We start from the raw sequence: 26241 nt of genomic DNA, 5'->3' as shown, positions 1-26241 counted from the left end.
TTATTTAATTAATTGCTTTTGGTGGTTGTGGTTTATTTTAGATATTTAAAATACATTCCAGTTCCAGTGTGATGCTTTCGGTAAAAAATTTTGTTTACTTGTCTTTGAGAGAACAAACTTGGATTTTTTAAAATTATTATTATTTTCTTTCATTATCAGTATATTACCGGAAAATGGTCTCAAAACAATTATATTATTATTTATTGCTATAATTATGGGGAGGATTTAATGTCCAGCAAAATTTGTCATCCTGACCAATCAAAAGCTGACATTAAATAAACATGAAAAAATGTTTGGGGGGAACAACTAAAGGAATACTGTATTGTTTGCCATGGGGCCTCTGCCAGAGGGCCGGTGTCAGGAGGTCGGTGCCAAGGGGGGCAGCTCACTCTACCAGCACAAAAAGAAAAGAAAAATTAAGTTTACATGTCACAGTGTTTGACAAGGTGTAGGGAGGGAAACCAAATATCTTTGAAGTCTTCAAGCTTCCCTTTATTATATAAGTCAGTCTTTTTCCATTGCCAGGTTGTTGCTCAATAGTTTGATCCATTCATTTATCTTTGGTCTTTCTGTGTTCCTCCACTTCAGAGCAGTCAAATGTTTAGCCTGCAAAAGGCAAAAACTCACAAGCTTCTTTCTCTTCGTAGGTTCTTTAAATCCATCTGTGCAGTAAGCAAAGTTTACTGTCCACTGGCATGTCCTGTTCAGTCAAGCGAGAAATGAACATAATAACTTCCTTCCAGAAAGTTTGTAGCTCCATACATTGCCACATACAATCAAAAAGAGTACCCTTATCTATATTACATTTAACACAAACATCAGAAATATTTGCATTTAATTGGTGAAGTTTTACAGGAGTGATATACGTTCTAAATAACCATTTGTATTGTAATAGTCTAAACCTTGAGTTAATAGTTTGCGTTTGAGCCAATAGACATGAGTTATTCCATTCATCCTCAGGGATTTCTGTTTGCAGATCAGTTTTCCATGCTTGTAAATATGAGATACTATTTTTTTTCGAGGCTAAAAGTAAAATATTATAAAATTTGGAAAGTAGGCCTCTACTCTGATTATGGTGAATGGCTATATCCTCTATGGTTCAGCAGTAGATTTCAGTGAGGCAGTAAACATAGCTTCTAATCTGTAAATACTTAAAAATATGCTTTTGGGGTAGACTTTATTTGTTTACCAGTTGTTCAAAGGACATCAAAAGTTCTTTACTATAAAGTTCCCCTATTTTATTTAAGCCTTTATTCAGCCATATTCAGTTTTTTTACCCTCTGTCAGCTCTTCCTGGTGTGAATCTGTTATTCCTCCAAATAGTTGACAGACATGAGATCTTGGACACCCCATCTAAAACTGTATGGGAGTGGTGCCAAACTGATACTGTGTTTTTGAGAAATGGATTTTTGGTGTTTTTTAATAGATATTTAAGTTCAGCTGAGTAAAGATAGGATGTCAAAGGTAATGTTAATGAGTTGTTCTCTATTTGTACCCAAGAGGGTATGTCACTGGTGAAAAAATAACAAGTAGCAGCACAAAGCTGCGCTACACAAATAGTACAGCTTAATGTTCGGCAATCTATGCCCACCTCGATCCTAGGGCAGATAATCTGGGGTGCTTATTGTTCCATATAAATTTGGTAAAGGCTTTATCCATAGAGGAAAAGAAGGTAGCTGCAATGTGTAAAGGGATGAACTGGAAAAGATATAAGAACTTTGGGAGATTCAAGGCTCCGGGGGTGGATGGGATCCGCCCGGAGTTCCTTAAGGCTCTGGATGTTGTAGGGTTGTGTTGGCTGACGCAACTCTGCAATATCGCATGGACATCGGGGGCAGTTCCCCTGGATTGGCAGACTGGAGTGGTGGTCCCCCTGTTCAAAAAGGGGGGCCGGAGGGTGTGCTCCAATTATAGAGGGGTCACACTCTTAAGCCTCCCTGGCAAGGTCTATTCAGGGGTCCTGGAGAGGAGGGTCCGTCGGATAGTCGAACCTCGGATTCAGGAAGAGCAGTGTGGTTTTCGTCCTGGTCGTGGAACACTGGACCAGCTCTATACCCTCGGCAGGGTCCTGGAGGGTGCATGGGAGTCTACAGTCTACATGTGTTTTGTGGACTTGGAGAAGGCGTTCAACCGTGTCCCTCGGGGAGCCCTGTGGGGGGTTCTCCGGGAGTATGGGGTACCGGGCCCTTTGATACAGGCTGTCAGGTCCTTATATGACCGGTGTCAGAGTCTGGTCCGCATTGCCGGCAGTAAGTCGGGCTCGTTTCCGGTGAGAGTTGGACTCCGCCAGGGCTGCCCTGTGTCACCGATTCTGTTCATCACTTTCATGGACAGAATTTCTAGGGGCAGCCAAGGTGTTGATGGGATCCAATTTGGTGGCCTTGGGATCTCATCTCTGCTTTTTGCAGACAATGTTGTCCTTTTGGCTTCATCATTCTTTGGACCTAAAGAGGAACGATCTAGAGTCAATGCACAGCTTCAGTTATTACAACTGAAAACCAGCGATCAGGCCCGAAACCTGGGAGTAGTGATGGACTCTGACCTGAACCTCCAGAGCCACATAAAGACAGTTACAAAGTCGGCCTTCTATCACCTGAAAAACATTTCCAGGATTAAAGGACTAATGTCTCAGCAAGATCTAGAGAAACTCATCCATGCGTTCATCTTCAGTCGTATTGATTATTGCAACAGCGTCTTCACAGGTCTGTCCAACAAATCAATCAAACAGCTGCAGCTGATCCAGAATGCTGCTGCTCGCGTTCTCACTAAAACCAGGAAGATAGAGCACATAACACCAGTTTTAAAGTCCCTCCACTAGCTCCACTGTAGCTCAAAGAATAGACTTTAAAATACTGTTAGTTTATAAATCACTGAATGGCTTAGCACCACAATACATTAAAGATCTGCTTTTATTGTATCAACCTTCCAGACCTCTCAGGTCTTCCGGTTCTGGTCTGCTCTGCATCCTCAGAACCAGAACCAAACGAGGAGAAGCAGCTTTCAGCATCTATGCACCACAAATTTGGAACAAACTTCCAGGAAACTGTAAAACAGCTGAAACACTAACTTCTTTTAAATCTCAACTGAAAACCTACCTGTTTAGAATTGTAATTGAAATGTAATCAATTACAAATTTATTGATGGAACTTGACTTAATGATTGATTCTATATTGCATTGTGATTCTGTGTTTGTAATGATGTAAAGCACTTTGAAATGCCTTGCTGCTAAAATGTGCTATACAAATAAAATTTGATTGATTGATTGATTGGTCGTGATCTGCAGCTCTCGCTGGAGCGGTTCGCAACTGAGTGTGAAGCGGCCAGGATGAGGATAAGTGCCTCCAAATCCGAGGCCATGGTCTTGAGCCGGAAAAGGGTAGAGTGCCTTCTCCGGGTCAGGGGGGGTGTCCTGCCCCAAGTGGAGGAGTTCAAGTATCTCGGAATCTTGTTCACGAATGGGGGAAGAAGGGAGCGGGAGGTTGACAGGCGGATTGGCGCAGCGTCTGCCATCAAGCCAGAACTTAAAATGGCTTAGAGCCATTTTAAGTTCTTTAATACTCAGCTTTTCATCCAAATTGTTCTTGCATGTGAACAGTTTTAGTTATAATTTACTATTCTTATGTAAAACATTTGCAAGAAGTCATGGTCCTACAGCACTAAATGGAAAATTTATATATTCCTGCATTTTTTTCTTGATATTATCACATTAAAAGTCATGTCTATCATTTTGTCATAATGAAATGTAGACTTTTAAGAATCTAATTTAGGGAAAATTAACAATATTATAAAGCTGTGGTGTAATTCACAAGCAGTGGGACATTTATCATGTCGTTGGACAGGAGTTGGCTTTGTCATGTGGCCTGAAGTCCTTCAGCTGCATCACACATCCAATCAAAGTCCAGACTTCCGGGGCGAAAAACCGTCCATATAAACACACACCTTCCCACAGGACTTTGCAGCGACCACACATCGGCAGCCAAGGTAAATGCGATGTTTGAGATGGAAACACGGAACTGTGAGAGCTTCTGCCATCAAAGGGACAAAAAGCGTGAATCAACCCAGGATGGTGAGAAGACGGCTGCGTCCACGCTCACGGAAAAATAAACTCGACCAGCAGAGTAGCTTCAGTCCTTTGTTCCAGCCATCTTCAGAGGCAAGAACAGCCAGAACCATGTAGCCAGTTTCTGATGGTGTAAAAGTCAGCTGGAACAATGTTCACAGGCTGCTTGACTGTCCAGAAATACTTTCTGGATTTCTCTGCAGGGAGGCAAATTGTTTACTGAATCGACTCTTTGCAACCACGTTGAAATGACGTGACAGGCGTTGGAAGAGAGGGACAGAACTACTGTAGGGTGTAGCGACACAATAATCTCACGATACAATACGATATTCTGATCACGATATGATATATATCACAATATTTGGTAAACAATACACTTTGCTACGATTCGATGCACTTTTGTGATTTTCTGAAAGATTTTAGAGGGACAGAGTGATTTTAGTGACATTTTGTGTTCCATAGACTTGGATTTAATTAACTGAAAACTGGTTAAAAGCACCAACTACACAATACCTGACTCTGATTGTACAGAGACTAAGGGTTTACAGCTGGACACAATTAATCAAAGATGCAGTGAGAAAGTTTCTGTAGTTTCTGTAATTTAATTCATGTGGATTTGTCTCAAAACTCAAAGTTTCAACAGTGATCCAGGAGCTGAATGAGGAGATTATAAGCCTCTGTAGACTCTCAATATGCATATGATTGCACTTATGTATTTCTTTTGAACCATATCAGGGCCGTGCAGAGACCTATGGAGGGGCATGTGCTCAAATTTAAAAAAGGGGCACATTGAACAAAAACGCCGTAGAACAACATAGCAACAACCCATATTAATCAAGAATCTAATTGGATCCTACTATATCATTGCCATCATGCGGATAAAGGCAAAGCAAATATAGTCTATATTTTCCCCAACAGGTATAAAGTTTCTGTTTCTGCTGCTGACAGTCCTGGAGGGCTGAGCTGATCTGAGACTGTAGCTGTTAAACAGATCAGAGGAGAGAAGGTCTCTGGTTATAAAGCTATGAAATAAGCAAAATTGCTGCCATTTTACTAATTAAGCCCTAATAATATCTATTTAACCTCTAGAACAACCTGGCTGCAGACTGATTTATAGATTCAAAAACTCAAAGGGGTTAACTCTATATAATAGTTTGATGTTAAACCTCTAGATCTAGAATTATAAGACTGGAATATCAAGGCAAAGAAAACTCAGTAGCTGCTGGTAGGGGCCATTCAGGGGCCTCCAGACACTCAGGGGCCCCTAGAAATTGTTTAATTGTAACACAGACCATAGATCTAAATCTGTAGCATCATTTATAGAGAATGACAATGTTATTACATTTTATTTAATGCATTCAGCTGAGAAAAATAAATAGTACATTTAGGATTTAAGTAGGAAGTTTAATTTGTAAAAGTTTAAAGAATCATCTTGATAGGTTGATTGTTGTGTTACCATGGCTACAATATGGTGTAATCTTTGTGTTTGAATTGGGTTTGTTCACAAATACATCACAGCAAATAACCAATAATCAGTGATTGATTTTAAACTCGGCCAATAAACCTGGTCTCCCTCTCACAAACTTCACTTTATCTATATTTAAATATGTTAGTGATGCTGAGGTTCTTAGTTGGATGGGTTCCAGGGAGGTTCTGTCTAAAGCCCCATATTACCTTGGGCCGGCCCTGGAGGAACAGCTGCTGCGATGTGTATCTCTGGAATCTACCTGGAATCTACCTGGAATCCCCCAGTGGCCCCCGTCAGGCCGCCAATGCTTGGAGACATTTTGATTCATTTAATTGTGGCATGTTTGGCTTTTTGCTGCGGTTCTAATTATTGCTACAATATTTTCTCTGATGTTTATTTTGTGAACTCTAATTGGGCCAAATCTTCCTTTAACACTTGAGGTTCTGCAATAACTTCTATTTACCTCCAGCTCACCTACAGCCCAGATCCCGTCAGCAGCGGCTTTAACCCGCCTGGTAGAAATGTTAAGGAGAAGCAGAGCGAACAGAGAGCAGGCGGTACAAGGTGGTACTGGGGCTTTGATCTGCGTTGTGACTTGCAGTGACAGTCACAGTATCGTGTCTTATATCAGGATGTCTGATATAAAGACAGATATTCTTTATATCTGTCAGTGGGACCGACTCAAGTTGCCTGTAGTGAACCGAGCTTTAAGCAGAATGATGAAGTTAAAGTCAGAAGTTTTCTCTGCAGCTGAAACATTTCTGTGTTTAGGGTCGAGGCGGGTTTTGTCCTGCTATTGCAAGGACGATTATAAAAATATAAATAGAAACAGTTTTCTAACGTCAACATCAGACCTACGTTTTTATTCACAAACCAGTGTTTGAAAAAATATTCTTGCTCATAATTTGATAGTTAGAGGACACAGATTCGCCTCCTCCTCACCATGGACCCGGAGTCTGAACAACATGGAGGCTCTCAGAGTCATTATTCGACTGAGGGCAGCCAGACTAGTTTATTTTTACTAAATTATTATATTTAGCTAAATATTATTGCTGAGGCCTTCTGACATACAGATTAAAAATATAAAAATAAAAGAAAAAATTTTTGTAAAAAAAAACAAACTCAAAAAGGGCACTAGGGGCATCAAGGATAAAAAGGGCAGGGGCTCAACCCCCCCTTGTCCCCCCTCTGCACGTGCCTGGAACATACTGTGGATGCATTTTGAACCTTGAGTTAAACAAAATCCAATTTAGAAAAATTTTAATTTTTTCGCTGTGAAACGCTCAAATATTCATAACGAATGTTATTCATGATTTGAAATGACAATATATATCGAACATTTCTTAAACTGATGTAAAAATATTGCAAGCAACACAGTTTATAACATTAGCATGAAAATGAAGACAATTATTTCTTTGTATACAATTTTTGACAAAACGTCATAGGTCAAAACAAGATGCCAGAAAATCTGTATGTGGCGGGTGGAGTAAAAAAAGTCTTTTGGACTAAAGGGAAAAGGCTTTTCTACCTTGGCTCCGGGAGTTAGCTGTGGCTGTAAGCTGTTTACTACTAGCTGCTGGGGGAGCGGCTCTGCCTCACCCCGTAGTGATCAATTCTTTGTAGCTGAGCAACCCAAGCATTCCCCTGCTTGGGTTTCTTAGTAGCTGCCTCTCAGACTGCCAGGATCTCATCGTAATCTTGGTCTCTGATACTCTTTGTCAGTTGCTAATATGAATGATCGATCCGCCATCATCATCATGGCAATCCTCACTGCGCCCAGACTCTGGCTGCGGGTTTTCCCTTTTCGTCTTCCAGCTCAAAACAGAGCGCAGCTGCATGCTGAGCGTTCATTCTTCAGGTAATCCTTTATATACAGAACAGAAACCACTAAGCTAAAAACAAATTACAAAGTGGATGCCACTAGTCGTTCCAATATCCAAACTTTGCATTAATTTCGGTATCTCACTGCTTTTGCTGCTACTCCGTTCGCGCCGCTACTCCGTTACCGGTTCTTTTTCACGGTTACTTGTGCAACTTTACTTTGTTTCTTAGCAACAAAATACACCCCATCGTTATTTATTGAAGTTTTGAGATTTCCAAAAACAAAGGAATCTAATGTTGCGTTTAGCTTTTTTACGTTTGGAAGCTCATTCCTTTTTACATAACCAGAAATGCTGGTTTTTAACATTTCTCTGACATTCGGAAAAATATGGTTTACTTATTTTAGTATAACTCCGCTTTTACTTGGCCTATTAACACAATCTAAAAACTGGTGTGAAGTTTATAATGTGCATTTTAAGCACAAGTAGAAAGTGAGGCTGGGGGAGGGAGTCTTGCTGCTACGCCGTCACAAACCAGACATGTTAAAAAGACGGTATAAGCATATGGACTCCTATAGTTTAACGTATCGATACTCGTGGATGAAAAATCGATACCTTCCGAGGGGGAAAAAAATCAATAAATATCGTAGAATCGATATAATTATATAGCCCTAGTGTTAACTGGGATTGTTTTCCCGAGGCGTTTCTCCGGTATATCCATGGCTTCTACTAGTTGAAGTCAAGGTAATTTGTGTGTGGAAGCAGCAGACCAAGTTGGAGCTCATAGGAAGCTGTGGGTCAGTTTTCTTTTGTAAATTGCTAGCTTCTCCCTCCTGATGTTTGTTGATTTGAATTCACGCCACATGATTTATACCATCATGTCATTAGTATTGCTTCCTTTAACACCAGAGAAGTGTACAAATGTCTAGATGCTATCCAAGTTTTTTTGTACATAGTAGGCTACATGATGGTAAGGAATTTTCATGGTTACTAATGAATCAATGCGCACCCAATATTTGATTGTGCCTTACTGAACTTCCTGACTTAAGAAGTATATTAATGTTTTACCTTGTAAAAAGTGTTTGACATAAATCACTGAAAACAGAGTGCTGCCAGTCGTGACCGACGGCTGCTGTCCCTTATCGTCTTCTTTCATCATCTAAAGGTTTACCATAAGATGACACATTTGGTTTGCATCCTTATCTGTTGGTACAGTCGACCCAGCACCCTATGACCATTTTACAGTGAAATTCACTATACAAAGGCCACTGACTGTCTGTTATTTGATAGGCTTTTCAGGAGTTAGCTCATGTTGTTTTGACATCTGTCATGGTAAAGTGGCTCGTTTTCCTCACACCTGGAAATGGTGAGATTATTCTCAAGTTAAACTTAGCTCTGATTGCCTCTTTTTTTCCAGCACCAAATGACTCTAACAAGCAAAGCAAATTTTTGAGTCTAAATATCTTAGAAAGAAAGTGAGCAGAATCTGAAGAACAAATCAAATAACTTTCACTGGTGTTGTCTCAAACCAGCAAATGACAAATTATTGTTAAGGTAGTAGAATGTCTAAATTGCACACATTTCCAGAAATGTAGGGAGAAACTCTGTGATAGTTCATTCTGGTGTTTGAATCTTATTCCATTTATTAAAGTTTAAGGGATGTTGGGATCCTATCACATGTTTCAGATCAGGGTCCATGTTACGGCATTTAGAAATCATATATCAAGTCAGTATCTAAGTTCCAGACTAAATCCAAACTCCTATCGGTATTTTTTTTAAATCTCAGGTTATTTTCCTTTGTGATGCAACTATGGCTGCTGAAGACCGTAGCTGAAACGTCATTTATGAAATGTTATAACAATGAAAGGGAATTGCCAAATTCATGATGTAGGAAACCACTTTGACTGTGACTTTGCCAGCATAGGATCAATCGAAGCTGCATCTAAATATGCTGCTCATCGAATTATCAACTGATTAAAAACGCAGAGATGTTAACATCAGCAAACCGCTGCAGATGAGAGATGAAATTTGGAACCATTAGTAGTAGAAAAATTGCTAACAGCTAGCTTGCAGTAACAGTTTGTGAACCATAGCTATCTGTTCACAAACAGATGACAAAACTATGTGAGAAAGTTGTAGCTGCAGCAGCATATGCAGGGTGCCCTGCAGAGACCCCTTTTGGGCAAAGATATCTATCACTGTCAAGAAAAATAACAATAAGTAATATTGATGATATTTAGTGTCTTATTGTGTTAGATTTAACAGATTCCCATAAAGTAACTGAGTTTTAAAGGAACTGAATTTATCACTGTAGCTGAATGGCCCCCCCAAAAAATAAAAATCCCAATCCCCACTGGGAAATCCTTACTAAGCTTGTACACATTACTATTTAGTCGAATATTTAGCTGAGACTGATTTTGTCACAGTAATTTAACATTAAGCTGTGCTTTAATCACCAGTTTGACTTTTCTTAATTATATTTTGCAGATACATAGAGTAAAAAGATAAATGAAAAAAACAGGAAGCTAAAAGGCAAATGTCTGATCTAGGATCAAGAACTGGGTCTAAATTTACTTCCTTAAAGGGACAGTATTGTAAAACCTTTTTTTGAGCTTTACATCATATCATAATGTTATTTCCTCATAAAGAAAACAGTGTTGCTTTGATTCTTTCATGCATTTTTGAGAACTCCTTTAATCTCTATGGCAACGATTCAGCTGCGCAAAAAGCCTGAGTGGACCTAGCCCACTTCCACTTTACAAAGCACCTCTCCCCTGTGACTCCCACTCTCAGCTCCTTCTGACTAGCCAGCAGCAATTACCAAACACCTGCTGGAACTGCTCATTATAGGAGCTACTGCTCAGAGCAACGCTGTTAAACCATTAAAATGCTAATAGAGGAGCCATGTTGGGATGACTTTCTGAAGGCAGAGCTTCAGAAAGAGCAGGAGTTTCTTAAAAAGACAGAGGCCAAATTCCAAGATGTTAAATTACAAAGTAAAATTTCTTTTAAGTCATATTTGAACATTTTTATAACAACTGAAGGTAACATAGTTACTTGGCTGTGCCATAAAGTAGAGCTATATGTCTGGAAAATACATAACACTGGCCCTTTAAGAAGCTTCAAGACCTCTGCGACTGTGAAACACTAAAGCCACTAAACAGGAGTAGCACCTCCTACTGACCGCTCTCAGAATGGACACGGCCTCCTTGCTGAGCCACACCGGATAGAGGACGTCGTCATGCAGGATAGACTCGAACAGGTCATCTTCGTTATCGGCCTCAAATGGCGGCTGTCCCGCCATCATCTCGTACATCAGCACCCCCAGAGCCCACCAGTCTACTGACGGACCGTAGTCCAGCTCCTGAAGGATCTGATCACATGCAGAGGAAACAGAGGCATTTCAACAAAGTGATTATTCTCTAAAGTTACTGACCTGTTCCACTTCAAGGTTTTGGTAAACAATCAAGCTTTTGAGCTCAGTTACACAGTTTTCTGTTGTTTGCAAAAAGTTGCTAAGGGAATGATAATGCTGTCGTGGGACAGAGTTCCATTCAGTTTTATAAGAAAAATATTCTAAAGGGATGAATGGAGCAATCAGATCTTTCCAGCCCAATTAATGTCTGGAGGTGATTCCACACATATCTATTATTATCACAGTTGGTAGCACAGCATTCAATTCCCAGCCTGGGGTCTTTCAGTTTGCATGCTCTCCCTGATTATGTGTGGGTTCTCTTTCTCTCATAGCCCAAAAACATGACTGTCAGGTTGATTGATCTATCTAAATTCTCCTTAGTTGTGAGTGTTTGTGTGCATGGTAGTTTGTCCTGTCTGCCTCTGTGTTGCCATGTGATGGACTGGCGACCTGTCCAGGTGTCCCCAGGTGTTGGATAGCTTGCAGTAACAGTTGAAAGTAGGGAGAAAGATTTCTTTCTGGTAACTTTAATTACAAGGTTTGATGCTTCACATTTTACAAAAATAAGACTTCCTAAAATATATATTGATGTATATACTGATGATAAATGGAAGTGTGCAATGGCTAATCTGCTAAATAGGTGAATATTTAGATTCCCCTAAATCAATTTTTCTGGATAAATTCTGAAGCGCTAATTTACTTGGCAGTTTAGTAGACTTTTGGTTCAATAAAATTTGACATATTGAAGTTTTGGTTATCTTGAATTCTTCAAGTAATTAGACATTTATGTTGAAGTAGTTGAAAACTTTACTCAGTCGTTCCTTTTCCTCTCCTCACTAAGAATTTTATAGAACATTTAAATAATCTGACAAAATTTAATTTGGTGAGCAAAGGTTGCAGTCTTTCAAGGGCAGCTACAAGTTGAGTTGAAGTTAGCCCTTTAGCGTTAGAGAAACAATTTAGTGTTTTGGGGTTAGCATAACTAACCTTTTAGCTAGTACAGTGCTGGTTACAATTCTCCAGCAGTCAATGTGAACACTTGTAACATCTTGAATTTGATCAGAAGTGAATTAACTTGAGTTCAACGTAATCCAGCTCAAATCTGACCTTCCAGGAAGGATTCAGTGGAAACAAGGGAAGATGGCTCGTCTAAACAAAACATGAAAAGAGAGACTGAAACTGATATAAAGCAGTTAAATGGGTGATTCTCTGAATTCGGTACTTTTTGGGGTCTCCGGTTACTTAAAAAACATACCACAAAAAATTTTGTTTTTGAACACTGCATCTATTGAAGGACTCTTTGAACGTCCTAGAAAATGTTTCCTCACTTTATGCATGACATCCCAAACATTATTACGAATTTCTTTGTTACTTAGGTTGCTTTAAATTCAACCCCGCAACAGGACAATTTCATTCTTTTATGAGTACAACTCTATAACAAAATTAAACTAATTCTTCCAGTTCCTTTGAAATCACTTGTCCCTTGATTAAAATAACTAATTGTAAGTATATTTTGTTTGATTCTGAATCATAATAATTAGACTGATAAGTGCAATATGGCAACTTGATGTAAAAGCACTTTTCATAAACCATAAAAATAGACTTTAAAATAAACATTGTATCAGGCTTTTTTATATCTTTGACTCATTCTTTAAACTTTGCATACAGTCCAACAAATATTAGTCTAATATTTGCTGTTATTATTTAAAAAAATCATAAAAATGTATCAAGTAATGGGGTTGAACCCACTGTAACAGTTGACCACACTGTAACGGGGTTGAACACTCTGGATGGCTTTAGAACAGTCCAACCTTCAACCCCGTAACAAAAACCACCGTTTTTGTAAAGGGATTGATTGTTGAGGGGTTGAAGATTTTCACTACAAGTAGCAATAAGACCACATCAGCTAGGGTATGGAGCAACATACGATATGATCAAAACAAGAAATTAATATATGTTTCAAAGACAATTCTTTATGTTTTCCCAAACAACAATAAATATTATTTACCTTTCTACATTTGAAAGCTCAACCTTTCAAGTGTTGAACACTTGAAAGGTGTTCAACACCTTGTATGTATGTATAATAATACATATTTATTATACTAATAAATATGTATAATACGTTGACTTCACAACAGAAACACTCAGGTTCACTACATTTAATCTAACAAACGAAAAAATCAAGTTGGTGGTTAACATCAGTGTACTAGCTGCTGCCCCTATTGTCATGGTGAGGGGTTACCAGGACTCGAAGGCAAGCAACAACTACGGACACCAAGCGCAGTTTAACAGATTTATTGAACAATGAGTGCAAATGGGGAGAGAATAGAGAGGCGTTGATCTGCAGCAGCAGGGAGGAACCGGGCCAGAGGAGGAACTGAGGATAGGTGAGTGGTTAAACAGGGAAGCAAATGAAGGGAATGGTGGTGTAACCTGGTGATGGCTTACTGTCTGAGGGTTAGGATGAGCAGAGGTGGGTACATGGGTTTTCCAGCAGTCGGTGCAGTGTGGGATTTCCGGGGGGAGGAGTTCCAGCATGAGACTGAGGGTGGACAAGCAGCAGCGGCTGGTGGTAGTGGAGGTATCCAGGAGCTAGTTTTAGCAGAGCAGCGAGGACCAGGTAATTAGGTAGACTGAGCACGAGGGGTTGATCAGGGCTGGTTCTCTGAGGAGGGAATAGATGAGAGAGGAGTCAGAACAAGCTAAACACAGTAACAGCAGCACAGAGAGCCAGAGTATACCACTATAGAAGCAAAATCATCTGGCGTCTGCCTCAGGGAAGCCGCTCCTATTAAAGGCCTTCGCTGATTGGTCTTGATGAGCACCAGCTGGATCCCGTCTGCCTGCCACCCTGTAAATGTAGAGAAACCACTCCCCTGCAGAACCCAACAGTACCCCCCCCTCAACGGACGCCTCCTGGCGGCCGACCCGAAGAAGATGCAGCGGAGCGTTCAAAAGAGGAAATGAGGGATGGGTCCAGGATAAAGGACCGCGGAACCCAGGACCGCTCCTCGGGACCATATCCCTCCCAGTCAACCAGGTACTGCCTACCCCGCCCACGAGGACGCACATCCACAATGCGACGGACGGAGAAGGCCGGGTGACCATCAATAACCCGGGCGGGTGGAGGGGGCTCGGAAGGAGGGCACAAAGGACTAGAGATGTAGGGCTTGATCTGAGAAACATGAAACACTGGATGGACACGGAAATGAGAAGGCAACTTAAGGCGGACTGCAGATTGGCCAATGATGGCCTCAACAATGAACGGACCTAGAAACCTGGGGGACAGCTTGCGGGAACAAGATTTTAGTGGAAAGTTTTTAGATGATAGCCAAACTCTTTGGCCGGGTGAGAACGTGGGGGCAGGGACTCTCTTCCTATCAGCGAGACGCTTACTTTGGGCTGAAGTTCTTTGAAGGGCAGCCTTAGTCTGGTTCCAAATACGCTGACAGTTCTGTATGTGATGCCTAACTGATGGAATGACAGTATCTGGGAAGGACGTAGGTAGAAGGGACGGTTGAAATCCCTGTGAGGCCTCGAATGGAGATAACCCAGAAGCAGATGAGATGTGTGAGTTATGGGCATACTCCACCCATGGTAAGTGGACACTCCAAGATGAGGGATTGGAGGCACATAAACAGCGCAGGGTGTTTTCTAGCTCTTGGTTAAGACGTTCACACTGTCCATTGGTTTGTGGATGGAACCCCGAGGACAAACAAGGCTGAGCACCGAGCACAGAACAGAAGTCCCGCCAAACCCGAGAAGTGAACTGGGGTCCCCTATCGGAGACAATCTCACTGGGGATGCCATGAAGGCGAAAAACATGGCGGAAAACAAGTTTGGCGGTCTCAGTGGCTGATGGAAGTTTAGTGAGGGCAACCAGATGACAAGCCTTAGAAAAACGATCTATTATGGTGAGTATGACACTTTTCTGTTTAGATGTGGGGAGACCAGTGACAAAATCTAGGGAGATGTGGGACCAGGGACGGCTAGGAATGGACAGTGGTTGTAAAAGACCAGAAGGTGGGCGGTGTGAGGTCTTGTTTCTAGCACAAGTGGAACAGGCGGAGACATATTCAATGACATCTTTATTAAGTGAAGGCCACCAGAAGTATCGACGAAGAAAGCTGATAGTACGGCTTATACCAGGATGGCCGGAGAAACCTGATGAGTGTGCCCAATGGATGGCACGAGCCCGGATGGAGATTGGGACATATTGGCGGTTGGGGGGACCTCCTCCTGGGTCCGGATCAGAGGTGAGGGCCTCCCGGATGGCTCTCTCCAAGTCCCAGGTGAGGGACCCAATGGTGCAGGTGGCCGGAAGTATGGCTCCAGAGGCCTCAGAAGGGTCATTTGGGGAGTAGAGTCTGGAGAGGGCATCTGGCTTGGCGTTCTTGGAACCAGGGCGGTAGGTGATGTTGAGGTTGAAACGGGAGAAGAAGAGTGACCAACGATACTGGCGTGGGTTCAGGCGTTTAGCAGACTGAAGATAAGCCAGATTCTTATGATCAGTCCAAATGATGACCGGGAGCTCTGTACCCTCAAGCCAGTGTCTCCACTCCTCAAGGGACAGTTTTATGGCCAGCAGCTCCCGATCACCAATGTCGTACCTGCTCTCTGTGGTGGTGAACTTCTTGGAGAAAAAGGCACACGGATGGAGCTTGCCATCTCCGGGAGAACGCTGGGACAAGACGGCCCCTACTCCAGTCTCAGAGGCTTCGACCTCAACTGTGAATTGAGCAGAAGGGTCAGGGTGAATAAGAATTGGAGCGTCCACAAACCTTCTTTTTAGCTCATCAAAGGCGAGATTTCCCTCTGGGGTCCATCTGAAGTGTTGTTTGGTGGAAGTCAGAGTAGTGAGAGGAGTAGCAATGACACTGAAGTTCCGGATGAAACGGCGGTAGAAGTTAGCGAATCCCAGAAAGCGCTGGAGTTGCTTTCTGGAATTCGGAACAGGCCACTCCTCTATAGCCTTGATCTTAGCTGGGTCTGTCTTCACCTGCCCACCCTCAAACACGTAACCGAGGAAGGTGATGGAAGGAACATGAAACTGACACTTCTCAGCCTTGACAAAGAGCCGGTTCTCCATCAACCTTTGGAGGACCAACCTGACATGCTCGCGGTGTTCCTCCAGGCTGTTAGAGAAGATGAGAATATCGTCAAGGTACACAAAAACAAAAACATTGAGAAAGTCGCGAAGAACATCATTGACCAGGTTCTGAAAAGTGGCAGGGGCATTGCAGAGACCAAAGGGCATGACCAAATACTCAAAGTGACCAATATGGGTTTTGAATGCAGTTTTCCATTCGTCGCCCTCTCGAATGCGAATAAGATGATAGGCGTTGCGCAGATCGAGCTTGGAGAAGATGGAGGCTTGATGAACTGGTTCAAAAACTGAGGACAAGAGAGGGAGAGAATATTTATTCTTTACAGTGATTTGGTTGAGCCCCCTATAATCGATACATGGCCGGAGAGTCTTATCTTTCTTAGACACAAAGAAGAATCCAGCACCAAGGGGGGAAGAAGAGGGACGAATGAGACCTGCTTTAAGTGAGTCATTTATATACTGTTCCATAGTTTGCCTCTCTTGCTTAGAGATATTAAACAAACGGCTGGAAGGAAGTGGGGCTCCAGGAAGAAGGTCTATACGGCAGTCATAGGGGCGATGAGGCGGGAGAGATTGGGCAAGGTCTTTACTGAATACCCGTTGGAGGTCATGGTATTCTTTGGGAACATTAGTTAGATCAGGTTCACCAATGGGTTGGGGTGGTTCTGAAGGCAAAGATGGCTTAGCAGATTGCAAGCATTGGTTGAGACAATAAGGGCTCCATGAGTCAATGCGAGCATTGGCCCAGTTAATGTGGGGGTTGTGTTTGCAGAGCCAGGGGAATCCCAGAACCAGAGGAGCACCCCTAGTGGGAAACACTAAACATTGGATGAGCTCTTGGTGATTGCCCGAGACGTGGAGGGAAACTGGGTCTGTTTGGTGGGTTATGTTGGCCATAGGACTACCATCCAGGGCAGCCACCTGCAGGGGAATAGGTAATGCCTGGACCGGAATTTGATATTGCTCAACTAGATCGGGGTGTATGAGATTTTGTTCAGAACCTGAGTCTACCAAGGCTTGGAAGGGGTAGGAATCATGCTGGATGGTGAGAACAGCAGGAAGACTTAGCCGGAGGTAATCATTCTCTTTAGATCTGCCCGCCAGGACCCCCAGACCTACTGGCGGGCGAGGGCTTTTGGGTGAACCGGACAGGAGGAGATGAAATGTTGAGGGGAGCCGCAGTAAAGACAACAACCTGAGGATATACGGCGCTGCCGTTCCTCTGGACTTAGCCGGGCTCGGCCTAACTGCATGGGTTCTGGTGGGTTCTGGATTGGGGAACTGGGCGAGTCAGGGCTGGGAGAACCCCTCCTAATGGGAGGCAAAGAAGGCCGGGGATTTGAGGGACGGAATCTGTCTCTAATTCTGTTATCAATCTTGATGGCCAGGTTAATTAGTTCGTCTAGAGAGTCTGGTGCATCCCGGCATGCCAGCTCATCTTTCAGTTTGTCGTTCAGGGCATGTTGGAAAGCTCCTTTAAGAGCTATTTCATTCCAACCTGATTCTGTTCCAAGGGTGCGAAAATCAATGGCAAAATCAGCCACTGATCTATTCCCTTGTCTTAAGTTCCAGATTTTTTTTGAGACAGCTTCTTCACCAAGCTTGGGACAAAATGTTTGTTTGAAGAGATCGATAAATTCCTCATAGGAATAATAAATGAGGTTCTCTTCATCAACTACAGTCTCAGCCCATCTAAGCGCTCGATCTCTTAGTAACCCAACAAGAAAAGAAATTTTGCTGGCGTCATCGGGAAATGAGCGTGGGGAGCGGCGAAACGCTAACGCACATTGAAGCAGGAAACCCTTGCTTTTCTCCAGCTCACCTGAGTAATGTTCAGGAGTGGGCGTGATGACGTCACGGGACAGAGGTGGCGCAGGAGCAGCTGAACTTGAGGCCGGAGCAGGGGCTGGAACGGGAGCTGGAATGGGAGCGGGGTTAGCTGGAGGAAGCCTGTCCTGTAAAGTCTGGAGTTGATTAGTCATTTGATGTAAATACTGAAGCATGGAGTTCTGTTGATGCAACATGGCATTAATTGTGGCATCATGCCTGCCCAAAAGGACCCCCTGTTCGGACAGCGCAGTCCGTAGTTGTGCTGCAGAGTCCGATTGGCCAGATGATTCTGTCATGGTGAGGGGTTACCAGGACTCGAAGGCAAGCAACAACTACGGACACCAAGCGCAGTTTAACAGATTTATTGAACAATGAGTGCAAATGGGGAGAGAATAGAGAGGCGTTGATCTGCAGCAGCAGGGAGGAACCGGGCCAGAGGAGGAACTGAGGAAAGGTGAGTGGTTAAACAGGGAAGCAAATGAAGGGAATGGTGGTGTAACCTGGTGATGGCTTACTGTCTGAGGGTTAGGATGAGCAGAGGTGGGTACATGGGTTTTCCAGCAGTCGGTGCAGTGTGGGATTTCCGGGGGGAGGAGTTCCAGCATGAGACTGAGGGTGGACAGGCAGCAGCGGCTGGTGGTAGTGGAGGTATCCAGGAGCTAGTTTTAGCAGAGCAGCGAGGACCAGGTAATTAGGTAGACTGAGCACGAGGGGTTGATCAGGGCTGGTTCTCTGAGGAGGGAATAGATGAGAGAGGAGTCAGAACAAGCTAAACACAGTAACAGCAGCACAGAGAGCCAGAGTATACCACTATAGAAGCAAAATCATCTGGCGTCTGCCTCAGGGAAGCCGCTCCTATTAAAGGCCTTCGCTGATTGGTCTTGATGAGCACCAGCTGGATCCCGTCTGCCTGCCACCCTGTAAATGTAGAGAAACCACTCCCCTGCAGAACCCAACACCTATACATTAAATAAAATACAATAACCCTGAAACTGCAAAGTAATAGCTCCCAATGAGCAGCTAACAGTTGTAAAATTAAACATAGCTAAAATCCACAACATTAAAAATGTGTACAAAACACAGAAAATTACTCATGAAACACTGTATATGATTACATTTGTGTAAAATCTAATACTTATACCTTTGAAAGGTTCAAAGCTCAACCTTTCAAGTGTTGAAAGGTTGAGCTTGACAATGATGATCTACGGATAAAAATAATCAAATATAGGCAAGAAACTTTCCTAACACTTAAATCTCTTTACGGTGTGAGCGGGAAAAGACTTAAGTGACGTCACTTCCAGGGTGCTGAGGAAATTGGACTGAACCATTATTTATAAAAAGGAGGGATTGGTATGTTGTTACGGGGTTGAACAAAACTGGAGGGACATGATTAAAAAGTGCTATTTTATAAATAATTCATGTATTTTTCTCATATTTCTTTTATTTAGGTTAAAGTATACCTGAAATGTTTATATTAGTAGAAATAACTTACAGTTACTGGCTATTTTTATTTGTTATACAGTATATTCATTGAAAAATTGACATTGGTCAGTGGGGACCTGCTCATTTGGCTGACCTCTACGCTTCAACAACCCATAAAATTTTTCAAAACATAATTTTTAAAATATATTTGCATGTTATATTACCAAGACACATGGATATTTCCATTTATTGATTTTCTCCAAAAATGTGGTTTGCATTATATTAAAATCTTTGAGATAAACCTGTGAGACACAAAATGCACCAAATTCAGAGAATGACCCAAAAATCAAACTGTGTAATTTTCTAGGACCTTTTACCTCTGGTGCAATGTAGTCCGGCGTCCCACAGAAGGTGGTGGTGGTGACTCCATTCAGGATTCCCTCCTTGCACATCCCAAAGTCTGCCAGTTTGCAGTGACCGTCTGCGTCCAGCAGAATGTTGTCCAGTTTCAGGTCTCTGCAGAGCAAAGAACACAATTACCCCAAATCAATGTTCACTGCTGTATATTTAATGCAAAATAAATCTAATGTGATGTGATTCCATGAATGCTTCTGATGAAACACTGGATAGCTGAGGGACAAATTAAATAACTTCACTACAAGTCCCACAGGAAGCCAAAAGATTTGAACTTGCAGAAGAGAAAGTTGATTGCTGAACAGCACAAAGGGAAAACAGAAAGAGACAGAAAGAAGTCTCTGAGATAAGACTTGTGGTGTTGACAGACGACAGGGTCGGTCGTGAAAACAGACGCTCTTCGCTTGATGGTTGATTGCTAGAAAAATGTCAACAACTCTGCTGCATCATTCAGCCCAGAGGCGTGTTTCAGAAAGCGCGGTCGCACCGACAGGCAGCAGAGGAGACATAGTGAGCGTGCTTCTGCACCGGGGACTTATGCAAGTGTTCTGTTTTTGTAAGTCCTAAAAATAAATGCTAAGAAAAAAAACAACAATTTGGAAACCATGATCAGGAGCTGCTAGGATTTGCTAGTGGAAAGCTTGTTCTTTTTTTCCCCCATCATGTTTTAAGAGGTTTTCCCCTGGAGCAGCAGTGAGAAAACTTTTAGGGAGAAAACTTAAAACAAAGGAGAAAAAGTCAAAAGCTGTATCAAAACAAAGAAAAATTGTTAAAATCCTACATTTCCTACCCAGCTACCATGTTATGTTTCTCTCTCCAGTAAATGAGAAAATTTATTATCAGCAGCTATGGAGGTATCTGGATATCGTGCAAAGTAAGCAAAAATCCCTAGTATGCTAACATCCTTCAGGTCTAGAGGACGAATATCACAGCATGGCAGATGACGCAAAGCTGGCCTTAGGTCATGCTGGGGTCAGTGGATGGTAAACAATATAATCAATAACTGACTTTCAGGATTCAGAGGTCAAGAACGAGCAAACCTCCAGGCTGATCTTTTCTTGAAGAACCAGAAAACAACAAATTAGACATTCGCAGGAGTTTTCACACCCCTTGAACTTTAACAGCCAAAAATTTCCATGTGTTTTCTTGAGACTTCAATTGATAGGCCGACGTCAAGTAGCACATAAATCTAACCTGGCCTTTCTACACAGTTCCACTTGATTCTCATTTCCCTTCAATGCTCTGTCTGGAATTTCTTCCTTTGAGCTGGATTCCTCCAGTAAACTTTACACTGAGAAAACAGGAGAAGTAGTGATTGATGACACAAATCTTCTGCTCTGTTTTAGAATCAGTCTGTCTGTAGTTTTAGCAACAGTAGTGGCGAAAGTGAAGGAAGCCGTTCAGCCCGTGTTGGTCATGCCAACAGATACTAAATGATATCACAGCACTGGCAACCAATGCAGTACAAGGAACTCACTAACAAGCTCAAAAAGTTAGCTTGAGATGATTAAAACTTTGTGACTTGATTCATTCATGCTGGACTTGGCCTTTGGAATAATGGAGACATTCCAAACGCTACAGCCAATGTTTTTGTTTAAACAATTCTTCTCCTGCTGAATATCCGCCTCACCTTGTCTGTCTTCTCAGACGGCTGTTTACAGTGCAGGCAGTTTCCAAAAAGCTTCTTAGCGTTGAACTGGCGCATTGCACAGGTCATCGGGATACATTAGGGACACTTAAAACCCCCACCAGGCCAAGCCTCCAGGAAGCCATCATTTCTCCATAGCTGAGGGTCCGGACCCTCTGTAAGAAGTGAGGAGTAGAAGTAGAAGCTGATTTTCACCAGGCTAGCATAAATGTGGACATTCTTTGGGGTAATACTTTTGCATTCGGTTTTTACAGTTCCTGGCGGTTGTTTTCACAATGTTATTGTTTTTGCAGAATTGCATCATTTGAATTTTCCTCAACTCCGACTTACATCCAAAATGTCCGTCCCTCTCCACCCCCCCAGCCTGCTGTACTGCAGCGCTGCTCTGGAGTCTCCCAGACAACAGATTAAAACCTGCCGGCCTCCAGCGACTTGCACGAGATGAAGCAGGTCAGCTGCAATCGTGCAGAAACGTGACATATAAATTTAACGCATTGCAGATTGAATTTAAACAGCCGCTGACGTTAATCGTTGTATTACACATCAACTCGCTAGGGGAAGATTTAATATTAAGTGGCTGCAGGTGTTCAGCTGAGATAATAGAATGATATTTGAGACAAAATGCTTAGCTGGAGGAGATCAAAACGCCCTACCAATATCATATAAAAAAACACAATTATTGTTTAATTTCTCTTTACTCTTTAGAATATATATTAATGAAAGTACTTGTAAACAGTGCTAAATTGGAAAAGAAATCCAGTAAGTCTCACTGTTATTTATTTAACCAAAAGGTAACAAACACATGAATATATCAGAGAAATAGAAAACCGCAGCCTAATTCTCTTTAAATTTTTCTTTATATCCTTGAAGATAAATAACAAAATGAGACCAGGTTCCTCCAGGCAGTTTTACACAAATAAAATCTTTATTCTACTTTTCAAAACACAGTAGTCGTTATACACAGTGTATTTGGAGGTTCCATCATTTCTTTATCAGTAGGTTATCAACTTTGTACATTTGAAAAGAATTTTGTCCAACAATTGGATAAAAAATAAAAAAATCACCTCCTCTTTCTTTCCAAAAGATATTTTAGGCAAAAATAATCACTTTTGTCAAAAAATTATTTAGTCCATTATTTTAGTTAAGAGATGATGTTATATATTATTTCCTTTTGTCTGTACATAGCAGCAGCATCTGAAACTCCTCTATCTGCTTGGTTATGGTTTCGGTTCACCAACCTTATGTTACCAACGGCCCCCGTCTCAGCCTGACTCGGTAAACTTTGTCTGGGCGCCCTTGGAGGATGAAATCTGATGAAAACTTGTCCTTGGTGTCACAGAGCCCCCGTTGCCCTGGGAGACCCACTGTTATATTTCTCTAAAGAAGCTTTAATATTGCTCAGGATGCTCTGTCAATAAACAGAAGCCGTTGTGAGGCGCAGGAGGCAATCAGGCTCAATTGAGAGCATTTCCTGTGTTTCGCTGTAATACAGAGTGATTTTTCCATTACATCCCCATCGGCCACCACTTCCCCCTTTCAGCTGTCCTTTGCCTCTTCTGGGTGACTAAATGTTCCAAACACACATCTGCTCACACACACAAACATTCACAACGTGTTGCCTCCTGGTATATTTATCTGAGGGATCGGAGCGTGAGAGGCTCATCACCGAGAGAGGATATTAAAATCAATAAACTCAAGTCTTTTAGTTGTTATTTAAAAAATATATATATATTAGGAAAGATGCAATCACGAAGTTTAGATTGGAGTCAACGTTTAATGAAATTAAACCATTACTAGTGGGAGGAAAGCAGAAGAACTGGATCTGGATCAAAATTGTTGTGTTTCTAGACGTTTTCCTTACATTTCCTTGTTTAGATCCTTCATCCACACAGGTGACAAAGAACCAAAGGGACTGTTGTACAGAGATGTGATTCAGGACAAGGATACAAAACAAATCCAAAGAGTTAAAGCTGCACTATGTAGCTTTTATAAAGTATATATATATATATACTGTATATATATCTATATATCTATATATCTATATATATATATATATATATACATATATATTTTACATATTTCTTAAAACTGTCACCATGTCATGATAGTTTATGAGCCAAACAATCTGTGAAAAGATGGAGCTCCACTTAACTCTCTGATCTGCTACTGCCATCTGAAGAGATGCACCAAAAACAATCAATCAGGGCCAGGAGGAGGGGCTTAGCGCTGCAAATTACACTCATGTACTCACTGTTAAATGTGTGGAAAGGGGATTATACGGGACGTTTATGGGAAAATACTAAACTACTAAGTATCACTGATACTTTTATCAGCATGGTGGGACAGGGAGGTAAAAAACGATACTTTCCAGGCAAAAATTCGAGACTGGACAGGTTTGGTCTGGATATGGGTCACAAAATATTCCAGAACTCTCTGTGAGAATGAGTTCTGGTCTTGAAACCAAACATAGACAAAAACAACATTCTATCCTACCTAAGGAACGCCACACCCACAGTAAAACATGATGGTGGAAGCCATATGATCTGGGGTTTCTGAAATTTAGATGGAACTGTTTTTTTATCATGAAGGTTTCAAACACCTGCGAGTTATGACCTGCTGAATGGTTAAAGAAGAGTTTTCATTTTCTAGTGTCAAAGAGTTCAAACATCTAATTAAAAAAATTGCATATTTTTAAAATACTCATTTTTAATCTCATTCTATCAATAAGATAAGATCAATAAGATAGAATGAGATGAATGAGACAGTAAAGATTTTAGCCAGATGGATGCAGACTGGAGTCTGAAAGGTTTGGAGAATTATCAATTCAGGAACAGAGTCTCATTGAAACGAGAAAACTTCATCTTAACAAGATTTGGAATTCATTTTTTGTTTATTAAATTTTGTTTATTAAGATTTCAGTGCAACATAATTTCCAGGATTTAGAACATTACAAACATTTTTCTTTGTCCAAAACAAACAAGCAAATCAAAGATGAAAAAAAATACAATAAGTTGCATTAATGCATTATGAAAAATAATAAATCAGAGCAATTCATTTCAACGAGAACCAATCGTACTCAACAAGGGATGCACAGAGATATTCAAAGCTAGTTTGAACATTTATATCTCATTAAAATCTAAATATCTTCTCTTTTAAATAAGAAAGATTGTAACAGGAACTCACAATCTTTCTAGAAAATTCTGAGTTTTGAATCTCATTAAAATCACAAACTTGGCTCATCTTAATGAGAAACATTTTTGTTTTAACAAGTTTAATATCTTGTTAAAACATGAATATGTTTCATTATGATGACATATCACTCCTGAATTTATTTCCGATCTTTGGCAGTTAAACGTTTCAGTTCTGATTGACTAAAATTAAGTAGCAACATTATTCTAAATAAATAATATTAAATCAAATTAATTTTGTTAGCTTGTATGGTGAACTCTAAAATATTAATCTCACATTATTAAAAAAAAAGTTCTGACATGATTTATTATTTTAATTTTTTTTCTAACATCACAGAAACTTGATGAATGTTTGTGTGATTTAACAGGAACCTGAATGAACAGGTACTGTTAAAATCACATTTGGGGCGTGCTGTGGTGGCGTAGGGGATAGCGCGACCCATATTTGGAGGCCTTGAGTCCTCGACACGGCCGTCGTTGGTTCGACTCCCAGACCCGACAACATTTGCCTCATGTCTTCCCCCTTTCCTGTCAGCTTACTTTCATATAAGGACACTAGAGCCCACAAAAGACCCCCTGAAGGGGTAAAAAAAAAAAATCACATTTGGGAAGCACTTTATAATGACGCCTTATTTAGCTATTAATAAATAGTTAGTTAACCTTGAAAATATCATTAAGGATTATTCATGATTAATATACTATAAATGAACATTTATTAATTCTTTACCAATAAACAATAACTAGTAAAGCATTAATATTTAGATTTAGATGGGTTCATAAAATGATGAACTGCCTTGACTATGGATGCACTGCAGGATTATTACAGAGCCATTTCAAACATTCTCTAACCATTAATGCACGTCTAACATGTTGTAAAAGTATATTTATGTTATGTGTATATCTGAGTTTTAACATATACACAGTATATAGAATAGTTAATTTATGAGTAATTAAGAATGAGCAAACATTGACTATGTTGGTTTTGGGAGGAATTAGTTATCAGTGCTGGGTGAAGCATTAATAAATGTGTTAATTTATAGCTTATTAAGTATGAATCATCCTTAATTAATGATGCTTTGGAGGCTAATTAACTATGTTTTAATGGTTGAAAGAGGCTAAATAAAATGTGACCCGAGATGGCAGTACATTTTGAAGAGCCAAGCTCAGCAACAGCTGTGTGTCCGTCTGTTCATCCAAACATCCTCCCTGAAACCAGTCAGAACCCGCTCCGTGAACTGGATCTCCTCCCAACATCACCTCAGGCTGCATGGCCAGAGCAGAAAGAGAGAGCATGCGCCGCAGCACTGCTGGGAGCCGCAATGAGGGGAGGGAGGGCCGAGCAAGGCAGGAGGAAAAAGTGGGAGGAGGAGAAAGAACGAAAGTTGGGACGTAATGTTCCCAAAACACTTGCTGTTCATCCGCCTCTGGTCAACAAAATGGGCCAGGACTGAGGCAGGCTGACAGGCGGAGAGAGAGAGAGCCAGGTATATGCTAGACCCGCATGAGTTAACGTGAGGAACGTGGGGGTGTGTGTGTGTGTGTGTGTGTGTGTGTGTGTGAGGCCCGCTAACAGAGTAATACTCACTATCAAAACATCGTGACAGGGAAAAGCAATGTTGAAAGACTGGAGCATTAATCTTGGTGCTTCAGACTGTCAACTGCTGGCAGTCTATTTAAAACACACACATCTAAAACAAATTCTTTCTGGAGGTGGACAAACCAGACGGCTATTAGCGGACATTATGCCTCAGTCTGGTTCAAGAGCCACTGCGAAGAGAATTAGAACGAGAGAAAACCGACTGAATAATTTTGCAATGATGAATGGATGTTTACTATCAAATGTAAGAATTACAGCTAAAACATGCAGAT

General features: G+C 41.3%; 1 protein-coding gene across 1 annotated transcript in view; it reads right to left on the bottom strand.

Moving 5' to 3' along the window:
- The window catches only part of LOC102224280 (protein kinase C epsilon type-like), a 132611-nt gene that overhangs the window by 5998 nt on the left and 100372 nt on the right, over nt 1-26241 (bottom strand). Inside the window, exons 12-13 of the mRNA XM_023327440.1 lie at nt 19500-19638; nt 10533-10721 (exon numbers count right to left, since the gene is read on the bottom strand). Coding sequence (XP_023183208.1) covers nt 10533-10721; nt 19500-19638 — 328 coding nt within the window. The remainder of the gene's footprint in view (nt 1-10532; nt 10722-19499; nt 19639-26241) is intronic.

This window comes from Xiphophorus maculatus, chromosome 22 (assembly GCF_002775205.1).
Source record: "Xiphophorus maculatus strain JP 163 A chromosome 22, X_maculatus-5.0-male, whole genome shotgun sequence".
Lineage (NCBI taxonomy): Eukaryota > Metazoa > Chordata > Actinopteri > Cyprinodontiformes > Poeciliidae > Xiphophorus > Xiphophorus maculatus.
Note: the sequence above shows the minus strand (reverse complement) of the source record. Positions and strands in the feature narration are given on the sequence as shown.